Here is a 14351-nt window from a genome sequence, read left to right as displayed (position 1 = left end):
GGTAATACAAAACATACAGACACCATTACTCACGCTATCCTTGATTTAGACTTTTCATGTATACAACAAGACAACATGATGATAATTATGGGAACAAAGACAATTACTGTCTGTCAATGTTTCTGTCGTCCAAAGAAATCCTCATTCCAATCTCAAATCACAAATGATGATGAATGCAGGACGACTGTAAACCCCGGTCACGGAAAAAATGAATAAATAAATAGCCCAGTCAATGTATAGCCAATAGGCTACAGTAGCTTATAATATGTTTTAAGAGGCTTCTTCTTCTTCTTCTGCTTCACTTCAACAACTATTGTTCTTCTTCGGTGGTTCTTCTCTTTTAACGACTATACACGGGTTTCCAACGCCCCATAGTACATTGCACAGACGTTGTACTGAGCTTCCGTAGCCGCAGCCTAGTGTGATTTACAAGCTCACAACGGGTTGCATCTGCGACGCGACGTGAGCTTGTATGTCTGCTGTTAAACCGGAAGTGTGGTCCAAATAATCTCCAGTAAACTCCCGCGGAAACAGGTGGATAAACCAAAATAGGAGGGTCTGCTTAAAAAGCAGCAGGAGCACTCGAAAAATTAGACAGAAGGCGGAGCTAGGCTCGCAGCACTTTCGTTGGACGAGGTGCCGTCGGCGTGGCAAAGGTTGTGAATTGAGCGCACCATGATCACGTGGCTTTCAGGGCAATTTCGGCAGCTCATCAGGGACGTGCTGGCCATTGGGAAAAGCGGGACAACTCCCGAACGGCCGGTTCATTCTCGGCCAGTCCAGGCCGGCCATTAGGAAAAAAATAACTAGACCAGGTCACCTGGTTGTGCCAGACCCGCAATGAAAACTAGTATGGCACTGAACTAACACATGAACACACAGGATTTTATAGTCTCAGCAACAAAGCGTAGTGAGCTTGTAGATCGGCTGTTTTGACTAGTATGGCACTGAACTAACACATGAACACACAGGATTTTATAGGCTGAGCAGCTGGAAATGTTTGTGAGCTTGTAGATGGGCTGTTTTCACTAGTATGGCTGTGGGGCAAATGTTTTGCAGCACTGAACTAACACATGAACACACAGGAATTTATAGTCTCAGCAGCTCGTCAGCCAACTCAACTCAGCTGGTCCCGTACAGGTGACGGCACTCAAGGCAATCAGCCGAGCAAGGGAAGGGAGGGGCAGATGAGCAGTCAGAGGCAAACACAGGCACACTGAGGAAAAGAGGGACACTGAGGAAAAGAGGGACCGACCGACAGACCGACAGACCGACAGACCGACAAAGCCTTATGTAGGCCGACCCCCTGGGTCTGGCAAAAATAAAAAGGTCGGCCGTCGTTCCATTTTGGGGGCTAGGCGGCCAACAAAGTAAATCGTCACTGTCGGGCAGAAACCTCGCAACTCCAAGTTTCAAATGTATACATTTTTTCGCAAAGCAAAGCCCTGCTTCATCATATAAGGCCGTTGCACAAAAGTAATGAAAACAGCAGATCTTTCCCGGGCTGAATCAGGGGCCCAGCATGTCCCTGCAGCTCATATTGGGTTTTGCGTTTCACACAAAAACCAAAAATAACATGTGAACAAAGAACACACATTTATTTGGTCATTGTAATCCCTGTTGCAGGCTATAACTGCCTCCAAATGTTGCGTGGGAATAGATTTGCTTCTTTTTCTTTCTTGTTCAGACTTCAGACTTCAGTTTTTTGGCCTTCGATCTTGTAGGAATCAGATGTAGGTTGATGATCAGACTGAGGGAGATGCAGAGAGATGTATCTGCTGCTTGGTTCAACAGGTCTTGAAGCTTTGAAAACAATCCACAATGCATTCTGTTCAGTACTTTTGTTCTTACGGTAAAAAACTAAATCTGTTTAGTTGTACATTTCTGTTTACCAATTAGCGAATTATTTATTATTTTACAATGATACTATAAGGACATCATAAGACACTGTATTTTTAACTAGGTCACATGACCGATAACAGCTGTTCTAAATGATTGATCACTGTTTCTGATTGGTTGGTGGCACCAGTGGAAATGCTTATAGTGATTGTCAGCCACTTGTGAAAACAGCTTGAGAAAGGTCTGGTGACCGAAACGTTGCTTTAATAAATTCTCTGAAACGGACAAGCGGCAGTGTGCGGGTCAGTCTGTCCTTGAGTCAGATCTCCTCCTTCTAAATGTTTACCAATTAGCGAAAGCACTAACACATTGTTGTTGTGGCCAGTATAGGGACACATGTGGCCAGCAGAGGGACACATGTACTCTCAAGTAACAGGGTGATATTGACATATTGTACAGTGTTTGGTATAACAATGGCTTTCATAAGTAGCTACACAGTAAAATCATCAGTGTACAACCGCCGTAAAACAAGAAGAAGAAGAAGAAGAAGAAGAAGAATCAGTGTTATTTCAACCATTTGGTTACGTATTGCACTCAGTTTAACACTGAGGGTCGTACTGTGTACACTACAGTATGCTACTGTAAGAATGTGTCATTTGAACTATAATTCTGCCAGTTTCTTTTGCTAATAAAATGAAAGTGAGTGGCGTGTGAATGCCTACTTACTACTTACCACTCTCTAGTTAACACTTCTCTTTCCTCGGTAAATCACTGGAGGAAAACACATTTAAGTGACATTAGAGACAAAATTGTATTGAAAGATTTCAGTTGGTTATGAATAATTATGTTACTTTTGTATTCATAGCCTATACTGCCTGCATAATATGACTCCTAGTCATTATGGAACTGTTCCATCTCTTAATGTAAAGCAACACAAAAAAAGACGTATTGAACTTCCTATCAGGAAGCACACAGACAGTGTTGTCTGTCTCACTGTAGTCTTGCGTGGCCAGACTGTTGCCTCCGCGATTTGGTCAAATGCTCCCGGCATACAGTCTGGCCCCCTTGACACTTTCCGTTTCAGTCTCACATCGCACACATTTATCATTATAATTTTATCATTTATAGTATTTAAGCATGTTTAGCTTGCTGCTTAGCAGAAATGACATTTTAAAATATATTTTCTTGAACGGTAATGCCCGTTTCCATTACTCGCCGATAGGGAGCTGCTGTTCCAGACTCTATATAGCATTCAGAGATTGTGGAATAGTTGTCTGGCTACGCGAGACTAGTCTCACTGCACTGGCTCCCAATATGATGTGATGCTATTTTTATAGATTGAATATTTAAAGTGACAATAATATACAGTACTCACCCATTCCTACATTGCTCCCCGAGCAAGTTACTGAAAAAAGACACAAGATTGCAAAGTCAACCAAAAGCAATCATGTTAATTATGTATTTCAATATTCATTGGAAATACATTATACAGTATCCATATCACCACTTAAAGTTGTACCATGTAACTTTTTTTATAAAACAAATCTTAAAATTGTCCTAACTGTTAAATCGCTAAAGTTTTAGAACACCCACTCCGTTATTTTCAGCTTCTGAAGCCTTCTCTTTATATGTTTTCTTCTTAGCAGTGACAGGGGCGGGATTTCGCGCCAAAATGACGTAATCTGCATCATCTGTATACGTTGTGTATACGTTGCCCAATCACATCGCCGATCATGCACACATGGTACACTACCGGCCAATCACAGCTTATCTGCTCTGGTCTCCAGGAAGCGCCTCCGCTTGGCTACAGTGTTTACCATGGTGAAGGATTTTAACCTCTTAATCCACAAATCCGGGCCAGAAAATTACTTCTACCATGCGTTCTACCCCTCCACGGATTACTATCGGTCGCGGTGGTTTGCGGCGCCGCTCCGGTGGTCCGCGGCGGTGGTCCGCGACGACTCCGGCCGAAAAACGGCCGAAAAAAGCAATACCGCTACTGATCACCAGTTGAGCAACTTACACAGTATAGCTTTAAAGTCTTTTTGTACCGTCTATGATTATAATAAATGTTATGTAAGCATTACTTTATAATTACTTTTTTCATAATTTTTAGATCGAGTAACCAAACTCAATCAACACAATTCAGAACAAAATCCCAGTGCAGTGTCCCTTCCACTGGAAATTGAGAAGTGACCTGCTGCAGTACCTGAATACATCCTCTGGGGGCAGAAGTGGACCTTGTCGCCTGCTGGCATGACTGGAGCTACTGTTACGTGGTAGACGTCTCCACACTGCACACTGCTGATGTCACAGCTGTTTTCCCCAGCAGGGGGGGTGCAGGTGTAGTTGGCACTGCCTGACATATCTACTGTGTAGTTGTAGTTGCCGCCAGGAGAAGAACGCCAGTACACCCGCAGTGCGCTGCTGGCCAGTCTGTATAGCTTTATGCCCGATGGACAGCAGGCACCTGTAAGGGACAACAATGTCTCTTAAGTTATACATCTAATAGTGATCTTATTAAAGCTGCAATTCACGGTTTATGTAGGGATTTCAATCTGGGTGTCCCGCGCAGAAAGCCTGTTTTTGGGCAGGTGTGATATTACACTTTGAGCTTCATGCAATACCTCTTGGCAACCAGTAGTGGCCCTCGACCTTAGGATTTGTATTTCTCAGTAGAAGAGCAGTCTAGTCATTTTGTATTACCATACACTACCATACAGATTGTAAAAAAGAAAAAAAGAAAAAAAAAATGATTTTAAAATTTATGGATTGCTTATTTAAAACACACTCAGGAAGATTTCACTGTGGACCTTCGTGCACTGTACTATAGACAAAATAGTCGTAGGCTTTAATTTTGTCACAAGTTATTCCTTGTAAGCAAACTAATTCAATTGTTTTAGGGAAGTTCTATCTCCATTAGCAGAGACGTCAGCCTGAACTATCTATTTATTGGGACCGGGCAATTAAAAGGTCTAATGTCTGATTAACCACTTAACCCTGTATTATACAGTACTTCGTTCAATGGTACAATGGTAGTGTGCAAAACAGTGAAAATAGACGATTTTCAGTGACAGAAATGTCAACTCACTGGATGAGAAGCCCTTATAGGTGCACACAGACTTGTGGCCCGTGCGGCTGTAGGCCTCCATGCCCACGGTGTAGTTGGTGCCACAGGTGATGCATCCCATGAGACAGTGGTAGTCCAGGGTGTGACAGCGGGCATGGCCCTGCGACGACGTCAGAGAGGTGAGGAACGACGCTGCCCCTCTGGCGTAAGACCATGTGACGTTGCTCATCGCCATGGTCACCTGTTCCACGGTCAGGTTTACTGGGCAACATGGCGCTGGTAAGGGAAGAGAGTGGAACAGTCAGTCAGTACAGAGTGCAGTGTTTTTGTTCTGTATACAGTATGATGGATATCGTTGCTGTCTGGTAGACACCCATCTCCATATAGTAACCTTTTTTCAACGGCCTTCTTGATCATGGACATGAAACTCAGGAATTGATTAAATACAAAGGCTTGATTTGACTGAAATATCCTGTGGCAACTGATATGAACACTGCAAAAGTCTGGGGTTTGATTTGCATTCAAACTTTTCATCTCTATCAGATTTGGATGTCTGGTCATTCATTTTTATGACTGGTGAGGATATGTTTTATTCCTGCTTCCAGTCAGACTGCATTTCGTTTAGGGAAATGTAGATTGTCTGATATGCTTTACTATAATTTAAATGTATGTTACCCACATTATCACTGATGTTAATATTCTGGGACGATGTCAAAATGTTTCAAACTGCCTACATACAATGTTAATTTCTTCAACATACGATGATTCCTGGGGGAGCCCTTTTAGTGACAAATGAGATGATCATCATACTATAGGAAGTCTCTCAGACTCTATAGTCATCTTTGACCGGGTTACCTGTTTCAAGATCAATGCTGAAGCTGGGTAAACTGTCGCCGGCACCGTTGCTTGCCATGGCGGTGATCTGAAATTGGGTGCCACATGGCAGGCCGGCGAAGCTGCAGCTGTCTGAGGCGGTTGTGCAGGTGATGGGGGCGGTGGTACCCTGCTGTGCTGCCACGGTGTAGTTGGCAGCGCGGTTGTTCGCTGTCCAGCTTACGCTGACGTAGTCTCCTGTCTGGTTCACCTTCAGATCCTGTGGCATGCAGGGAGCTGGTGGGGAGAGAGGCCAGGATGAGTTACAGCCTGATTTACACCTTGTCCTATTGCCGCGTCGCTCGTTGGAAATCAGCAAGCAGCGCGGTCAAACAATGAAGTGTACATTTGGCATTTGCCTCCATAGTCGACTTTTCAGTGTACATTTGGCATTTGCCTGCAGTGCCTACATAGTCGATTTCTCAGGGTTAACTTCATTCTGAGAGTGTACACAGGTAACCAAATGGACCCGTCTGTGTACACTCTCAGATGTAGCACTGAAGGTTTTGTCTTCACACGAAAATGCATCTTAAACCTATATGATGTATGTTTGTGCAGTGTGTGTATGTATGTTATACTATACATTGCTTTTTGGCAATGTGGATTTCTAGGAATTTGCATGCTTTGTTTCAATACATGTGTTTTTGTTATGCATGCGACATACGTAGGTTAGAGTTCTCAAATTCTGCCCGAAACTGACCATACCCGAACCCGACTGACATTTAGGGTAGGGTAGGGCCTAAAATGTATGCTTATTAGTCGGGCCTCAGGCTCAAAGAAAAAATAAAATATTTGTTTTTATTGTTTTATTACTATTACTATATGATAGACCCGACCATACCCGACCCGAAGGTTTTCGGGCCGGGTATGGCCTAAAATGTATGCTAACTAGTAGGGCCGGGTAGGGCCTCGGGCCTGCCCAGTTAGGGCCCAGTTAGGGCCAGGCCTTAATTTTCAGGCCCGTTGAGAACTCTAACGTAGGTACGTGTGTACGTGCGTGAATGCGTGCGTGCACATACCCGTGTCCCTGGTGCGAGGCTGGCAGGTGCGGTTGCAGCCTCGGATTTCATTGCAGGGTATCACCCGCACATTGTAGGTGCTGTCACACGTCAGGTCAGAGAGGGCACACACGGGTGCCGTGTCGTTGCACACGACGGTCTCGTCACTGTCCACGGCCCTCGTCTCGTACAGCTGTGCCCCGCGCACAGGGCTCCACCTGATCTCCAGGGTCTCTGTGCTCACCAGGCTGACGAGCACGTCCTCTGGGCAACAAGGCACTGTGGTACAGAGGAGATTGAACACATGGTGAAGTGACGTGAGCTCATTTTATAACAGCATCACAGCAAAAGCCGAGCCATTTCCCTACACCAGGGTTCCCCAATAGGCGGCCCGCGGGCCATTTGCGGCCCGCGGGGGGCTACTGTCTGGCCCACACCAACCCCAGTAATAATGGTGGTAAGAGCAGCAACAACACTAGTATATCGTCGTTGTCGGGTGGAAATCTGGTAATGTTGTGGCCCTCGGCTAGGTATCGTAGACATAATTCGGCCCTTGGGGAAAACTAATTGGGGAACCCTGCCCTACACTCTGCCTGTCTGGTCTTTCGAGTCCAGTAACCTTAGACCCTTGGTTATGGTTGCACAGTACCTGTGGAAAGCCTGGTTTCTACTGTCATCAGTGCTCTGCTCTGATCTGGACATTTCCTCACACACACATCCACGCATACATTTAGACAGGAAATATGGAGTCACAATATTGTTACACAAAGTAACAATATCTGCTCTAGATCAAAAGCGAATTGCTCCAAAAAAAATAAAAATAAAAATAAATATATATGTTAACGACTTGAACCCCAGTATCCCTATTCTGGGGAGAACGTTCCCCAAGAATAACAGATCTAGATCGACAGTTTTGGGCGAAGAGATTTGGTGTAGAGTGAGAAAAGGAGCGTACCAAGTACAGTTACAGAGGGTTTAAGCTGCAAAGATTCCCCAGCCTTGTGATGGGAGAAAGCTTTCTGGATAACAATCTTAACAGTCCACTATTGTTTTTGTACAATACCAGATCTCTCGACAAAATATAGGTCTCACAAGCTTTTTCCACTATGTCCACTCTTGTTCTCTCCAGAATAGGGTTGAATTGGCAGTGGTTAAACAGTTACTTACAGGTGGTGTAGTTGAGGGTCACTCCCTCGGGACTGCGGCCAGCATCGTTGTAGGCAAACACATTCAACAGGTAGGTGTAGCCACACATACAGGCGAAGTCGCAGCTGGTGCTGTTGGTGGTGCAGTTCACTTCAGCTCCGTCATCTCTCTTGATGAAGGCCTTGTACTTGTCAGCATAGGGTGAGCTATTCCATGACAGTGTACAGTTTCCTGCCTCTGTCTCCTCCACTGCCAAATTCTCTGGTGGGCAAGGGACTGGGAATACAGGGTAAAGTTTAGTGTTTAGTGTCCTATAATCCAAATGAACAGCAGTATATAAATCATCCTGAATCAAAGTAATTCAGGGATATGCTGATTCTCTGATACAGGATATCGAGTTAATGTCAAGTGTCTTTTATGAAAAGTAAAATAATTTACTTTTTTTCTTATCTGTTTGAAATGGATCGGTTTTGAGGGAACTGGCATATTAGTTTTAGAGAGAGAAGGTGACACAGGTGACAATTGAAGCTCTTAAATGCAAATGGGCTGACTTTTTTCTGCCAAAAATGATCCTATGTCGATCATTGGAAAATAGCTCCTTAACCAGTAAGACTCCCTAATCGGGAGATAAGCTCGCAGCGTGATTTTAGGGCAAAATGTGTAGGAGCAGTGTACAAAAATGTGTTTGAAAAAATCGGCCTGATGGTGGCGCTATATGGGACAGATCAATCTTGATGGCATGAGTGTAGACATACTGTGTGTGTACTGATTTGCGTGATTTTAGGGCAAAATCTGTAGGAGCAATGTCCATAAATGTGTTTGAAAAAATCGGCCAGATGGTGGCGCTATATGGGACAGATCCATGTTGATGACATGAGTGTAGACATACTGTGTACTGATTTGCGTGATTTTTTGGCAAAATCTGTGTCCAAAAATGTGTTTGAAAAAATGGGACTGATGGTGGCGCTATATGGGACAAATTCATGTTGACGGCTCTCTTGGCGCCGCCGAGGCGGACACGTGGGTATCGGCCCCGGCTCTCCCGGTCGCTCCTAGCCTGAGTTACGGCATTTTATGTGCGCTGCAGTGCAGTCGTCCACTAGGGGTGCGACCACTTTTGCATCCATTCTGGAGCACCAAGAGTTGGTGTTCCCCGGGAATTCCCTGTGAACAGCCCCGTTAGGGTGGTCATTTTTGCACATTTTGATGGCGGCGGAAGGGGGTCCCTGGAGCTCCGGGGGTCCCTGGAGGTTGTGGATTGGCAGGCAAGGAGTGTGTGTGCAAGGTTTGGCATGGATTGGGGCAACGGTGGCGGAGATATGAGTTGGGGAAAAGTGACGGACAGACTGACAGACTGACAGACTGACAGACAGCCGGTGGAGGTTTTGGTAGTAACTGCGACCTGACGGTCGCAATCAATCTCTCAAAAATGTATTGTGATAAAGGGTACTAATAAATGCTAAGAATTGCTATATAATAACGCATTGTCACCTAACATAAATCAGGAAGTCAGACCTCATTTTCCCCAAATAAAACTATTAAGTATCATACACGTGTTTAAACAAACAAAAAAAGTGACATTTGTTAGTAATCAGTTAAATATCAATGTTTGTTATATGATATATTTGGTAAAAGTCTAATATCAGCTTGTATTATTCACTTTGGAAACCAGGGGATGGTTTGATCATTGATACTCACAAGACATGAACACCAGAGGAGGGGATGGATGGCTGGGTCCAGCGTCGTTAGACGCAGTGACTTGGATGGAGTAGTTCTCTCCACAGACCACTGGTGTTAGGGTACAGGCACTGGATGTGGAGTTACACTGCAGGGCTCCAGCCGTGACATGGTATTCCACAGCTATGGACGGATGGATGTTCTGATCCTTGCTCCAGGACACATTCAGTCCTGCAACATCACCTTCCCAGACCACAGACGCACGGACGGAATCTGGAGTGGGAGGTCCTGCGGCAATCCAAAGAAATATCATTAGTTTGGTCTGACAAATGAAACATTTGATCACATGCACTGTATGTGTTAAACAATGGTTCTCAAGAAGGAAGCACCACCATGATTGTGTAAAAATGGACCCGGAAGGGTCCATTTGGTTCCATTTGTTGTACACTGTCAAGGATACTGTGTTAACACTGATGACGGCCTAGCCGAAACGCGTCTGTTTATTTGCTTGCTGCTGCTGCTAACTGCATTAAAAAAGACTCTTAAACCTGACATTCATTGTGAGTGCGGATTATAACTTTTCACTTGATTATACTTTGAATCTGCACCCGCAACCCCCTCAGACCGCTCACTATAATCGAGTATAGCTGACCTGTCCCTGCATGGAGAAGGATACAGACCTGTAAGGGTCCTTTTGGAACCTGCTCAAGAAAACCTGAGGGTCCCTGGACCCTACTATTGAGAACCACTGCTTTAAAGAATCATGGACAGCTTAATACCTTTCCCTCTCCATAATCTCATGAACAGAATACAAACAGTTTTCCCATCAATGTACTTGGTCCCTCTCCCATCTTACGTGTAGTCTGGTTGGCCGATGCAGCCTCTCCCTTCCTGCCCTCCGTGTCCCAGGTGTAGACAAAGACGATATAGAGCGAGCCCGCATCCAGGCCGGCAATGGTCTCCGTTAGATTTGAGGTGTTCACTATCACGGTGTTGTTTATGCCGAACTTATGGACACCAACGGAGTAGTTCACTGCATGCTTCACATTGCTCCATGATGCTGTGATGGAGTCGTTGCTGGGAGATGAGGTGGTCAGCACAGGAGCAGGCAACACTGTGGGGTGGAGAATAGAGCAAGGAATGTTGTCAAATCAAATGATGTATCTTGCATCCTGGACTGAATCCAGGGCCAAAGGGATGGATGCATGATGATCAGTTAATCGTTTATCATTTAGTGACAGTGAGATTCATCACAGAGGAACATTCTCTGTGTTCATTTATCCACGTGTAACTGAGTTAAATGAACACTCTGGTTTTACACTGCAGTCACAGGTAGAGCTTGAAATGCTTTGTTCCGTTTACTGTCACTGTATATAAAAATAACTTTGTTCAAATACTGGGATTTCTTGTTTCTCTGAAATTTATTGAGAAAGACAAGCAGGAGCTGTTGTAAACAGCATGCATTGTCAGGAGGAGGTCAGCTTTTTGTGTTTTGCATACTGAGGTCAGATAAAGTTACAACTAATACAGAAAAGGCCTAAGTCACATGTACAGTATATGTGTCAGTTACCGTATATCATAAGTGGATCAAACCAATGTTGACGCAGGTTGGGACCTATGTTCTTTTGTACTCATTTTAGACAATAAGGAAGATCAGATAACAAGGGAGGTGGAAGGCTAGGTGGCAATTGTTTTTTTCCCCAGTGAACGCGTAACACATTTCTGCTTGAAACAAGCCCTCAGAAAGTTATTTCCTACATTATGTCCTAGGGCATTCACCAAATATTCGAATATTCGAATATCAAAATCACTATTCAACGTTGTTCACCTAAGTCGAATATTCGCTCATTATTATTATTATTATTTTTTTTTCTCTTTAAAAAAAATATATTGTTTATAAAGCTTGGCAAGATAGGAAGTCATAAGCATTAGTTGTCAATGGCCCTGGTGGATGAATTTGTTAATGCTCTATACCAGGGTTTCTCAAACCTTTTTAGGCTGTGACCCCCAAAATAAATTTGAACTGGGGACCCCCACCCTGACAAGCACTTGGAATTGTAGGTATTACATTTAATGTGACTCGGTTCTGCAGATAAACATTGTGAAAATAGCAGATCTACATGCTCACAACGCCTCGCAACGTGAGGCGTTGTGAGCATGTAGATCGGCTATTTTCACAATGTTCGCCTCTTGCTTACTTAATATTTGACAGTTTGGCCAGTCCTGTCGAATATTCGACTATTCAAATACTCTGAAGTTGAATCATTCGAATACTAAAAAACACTATTCGTGAATGCCCTATTATGTCCCCCCTGTCCATAAAATATGTTTTTAAAACTACATGAGGCATAACAGTACCTGTCTTTCCTTCCACAGAGGTGGACGGCTGGCTGCGGCCATCAGCGTTCTTAGACATGATGCTGAGTGAGTATGCGGTGTACGGTTCAAGGGATCCCAGCTGTGCAGGCGAGGAGGTCACATGGTCTTCGCGGAAGAAGCCAGCGTTGTTCTCAATGCGTATGATGAACCCAGTGGCGTTGGCGACCGGGGTGAACTCCACCATCAAGGTTGTGCTGTCTTTTGCCTTCACTACGTCAATAGGATCCATCACCTTGGGAGCTAAAGACAGTTAATGCACACAATTAGTTCGAATGAAAAAACATGTGGGAAGAAGAAAAACATTTAGTAAATGCCCATAATAGAAAACGTAATCAAACGCAACCAGGCACCTGACCTTGCATTGCACGAGAGGTACAGTGCTGTATGCAGAAAATAAGGGCAACGATATTTCATAATATACCTCTTGGCTGAATTTGGACAAATCTCTTTGTGAACAGTAAAATGTTCCTGTCTATACAGTTGCCTGAAAGCTGAAGATAACTTGAATCCATTTTAAAGGCCTATACTGTACACAAAAGTGCCTTCCTTCTACATTTACAGCAATGGATATGAGCTGGGTATTCGAGGCATGTGAAGAGGTGAGAACTGTGCACATACAGTATGTATACAGCATGTATTTATTGTGACATAAATGATATTGAGAATGAGTTCCACTTTATGTTCTACTGCCCTTTGTATCATGAATTACGTCAAAGACTGTTTAATAAGTGTGGAAACTCGGATTTGATATGGTTAAGTGACGCAGAGAGGCTTCACTGGATTTTTGAACACAAGATATTTGCACTGGCAGAATATTTAGAGAAAGCATGGGACAAACGGACAAAGACAACATATGTTTAAGGTGTATTTATTTTTGTTTTGGCATTTTCTTTTCTTTTCTTTTCTTTTCTTTTCTTTTCTTTTCTTTTCTTTTCTTTTCTTTTCTTTGTATTGTTGTGACAGTGTGGAATGTGGTATTGTTTATTCTTTTTTTGGTGTCTAATAATCCCGTAAGGGATGGGTCTGTAAAGACATGACACGAAAATAAAAATTCATTCATTCATTCATTCATTCATTCATTCATTCATTCATACAGTACATTAAATGTCTCTAAGTTTAGAGCACCTCTAAAACTGTAGTAGAAATACACAGACGATCCAAACCTATAAGCCCCAATGTTATGATATTCTCTACTATTCCTGTTTTCTACCCAAAACTCTCTAACTCTAAATTCGCTGAAGGCCCCAGGACAGAAATCCACTCGTCCGAGACAGTTTGCTCTCCTGGCCCCCAAGCTGTGGAATAAACTTCCTGTCGGACTTAGAACAACGGACTCACTCGCTAGCTTTCGCCGTGGACTGAAGACTCACCTTTTCAGACTCCACCTTGACCCATAGCACTACTGAAACACTCAATGACCATACATGAAGCTAGTCAATATATATATATTTTTTTTTCTTTCTTTTTCCTGATTTTATTGTTTTAGATTGATATTCATGTGCATTTGTTATATTGTTGTTGATGTTCTGACATGTTATCTTGTTATTATAGTAATGCATTATCTGCTTATTGTAAGTCGCTTTGGATTAAAAGCGTCTGCTAAATGCCTAAACTGTAAACTGTAAACTGTAAATTGTAAATCTACAGTAGTTAGTTGTCTAAGTTTCTAATAACACTCTTTGTTATAGACAAAGCCACCACTGTAACTCACCTGTGGAAGCCTCCAAAGTGCTGTTGATTGGTGGACCTTGAATTTCGCACCCAGCATGAGTGCTGCGACGCTGGCGATTGCAGCTTATGTCTTCCAGTCGTTCCAGAGCTTCGACCGTAACGATATAGGTGCTGTCCGGGGTGAGATCGTGCAGGGAGCCCATCACAACATTGGGACCATACGTTGCATAGGTAATAATGTTGTCTGGCGAGTTTGTTGGTGCAGCGGAGACGTGGTATGCGGTGGCTCCAGAGTACTCTGTCCATGACACAATCATGCTTTCTGATGACGATTCCCATAATTCTGATTGGAAAACTGTGAAATGACATCATTCATTTATGAATGGAGATCAAACACAAATTTTGCCAAAATAAACAATTTGTCTGTTTTCATTCAGTTGCTTCATTAAAATCCAACGCCTGCATTATTTTGTTTTGTTTCATAACTATGTTTGTAATTATTATGTCAAGCAATATGATGTATGAGACCAATGATTCCGATCACAAATGTAGGCTATAACCTGACATGAACCAGTGCCTGCAGTATGTGTGTGAGGCTGTACAAGATTGTGCCTTTGTGTCAGGGCCGGATCTAGCCTTTAGCACTAGGTGGATCTAGCCTTTAGCACTAGGTGGATCTAGCCTCTAGCACTAGGTGG

The 14351-nt window shown here is 43.5% G+C and overlaps 1 protein-coding gene across 1 annotated transcript; it reads right to left on the bottom strand.

The window, feature by feature from the left end:
• Window positions 1-2578: 2578 nt before the first annotated feature.
• On the bottom strand, window positions 2579-13970 carry LOC308283147 (fibronectin type III domain-containing protein 7-like; the record flags this gene model as incomplete). Its single annotated transcript, XM_080723528.1, has 10 exons — window positions 2579-2610; window positions 4049-4309; window positions 4931-5185; window positions 5765-6019; window positions 6802-7059; window positions 7948-8202; window positions 9625-9846; window positions 10460-10717; window positions 11962-12222; window positions 13694-13970. 10 exons carry the CDS (start codon window positions 13968-13970, stop codon window positions 2579-2581), a joined length of 2334 nt encoding a protein of 777 aa, XP_080579654.1.
• Between the last annotated feature and the right edge of the window lie 381 nt (window positions 13971-14351).

The sequence above is a fragment of the Nannobrachium achirus genome, assembly GCF_963921795.1.
Source record: "Nannobrachium achirus genome assembly, chromosome: 4".
NCBI classification, from domain to species: Eukaryota; Metazoa; Chordata; class Actinopteri; order Myctophiformes; family Myctophidae; genus Nannobrachium; species Nannobrachium achirus.
The sequence above is the reverse complement of the archived record's forward strand: the minus strand, read 5'-3'. Positions and strand labels throughout refer to the sequence as shown.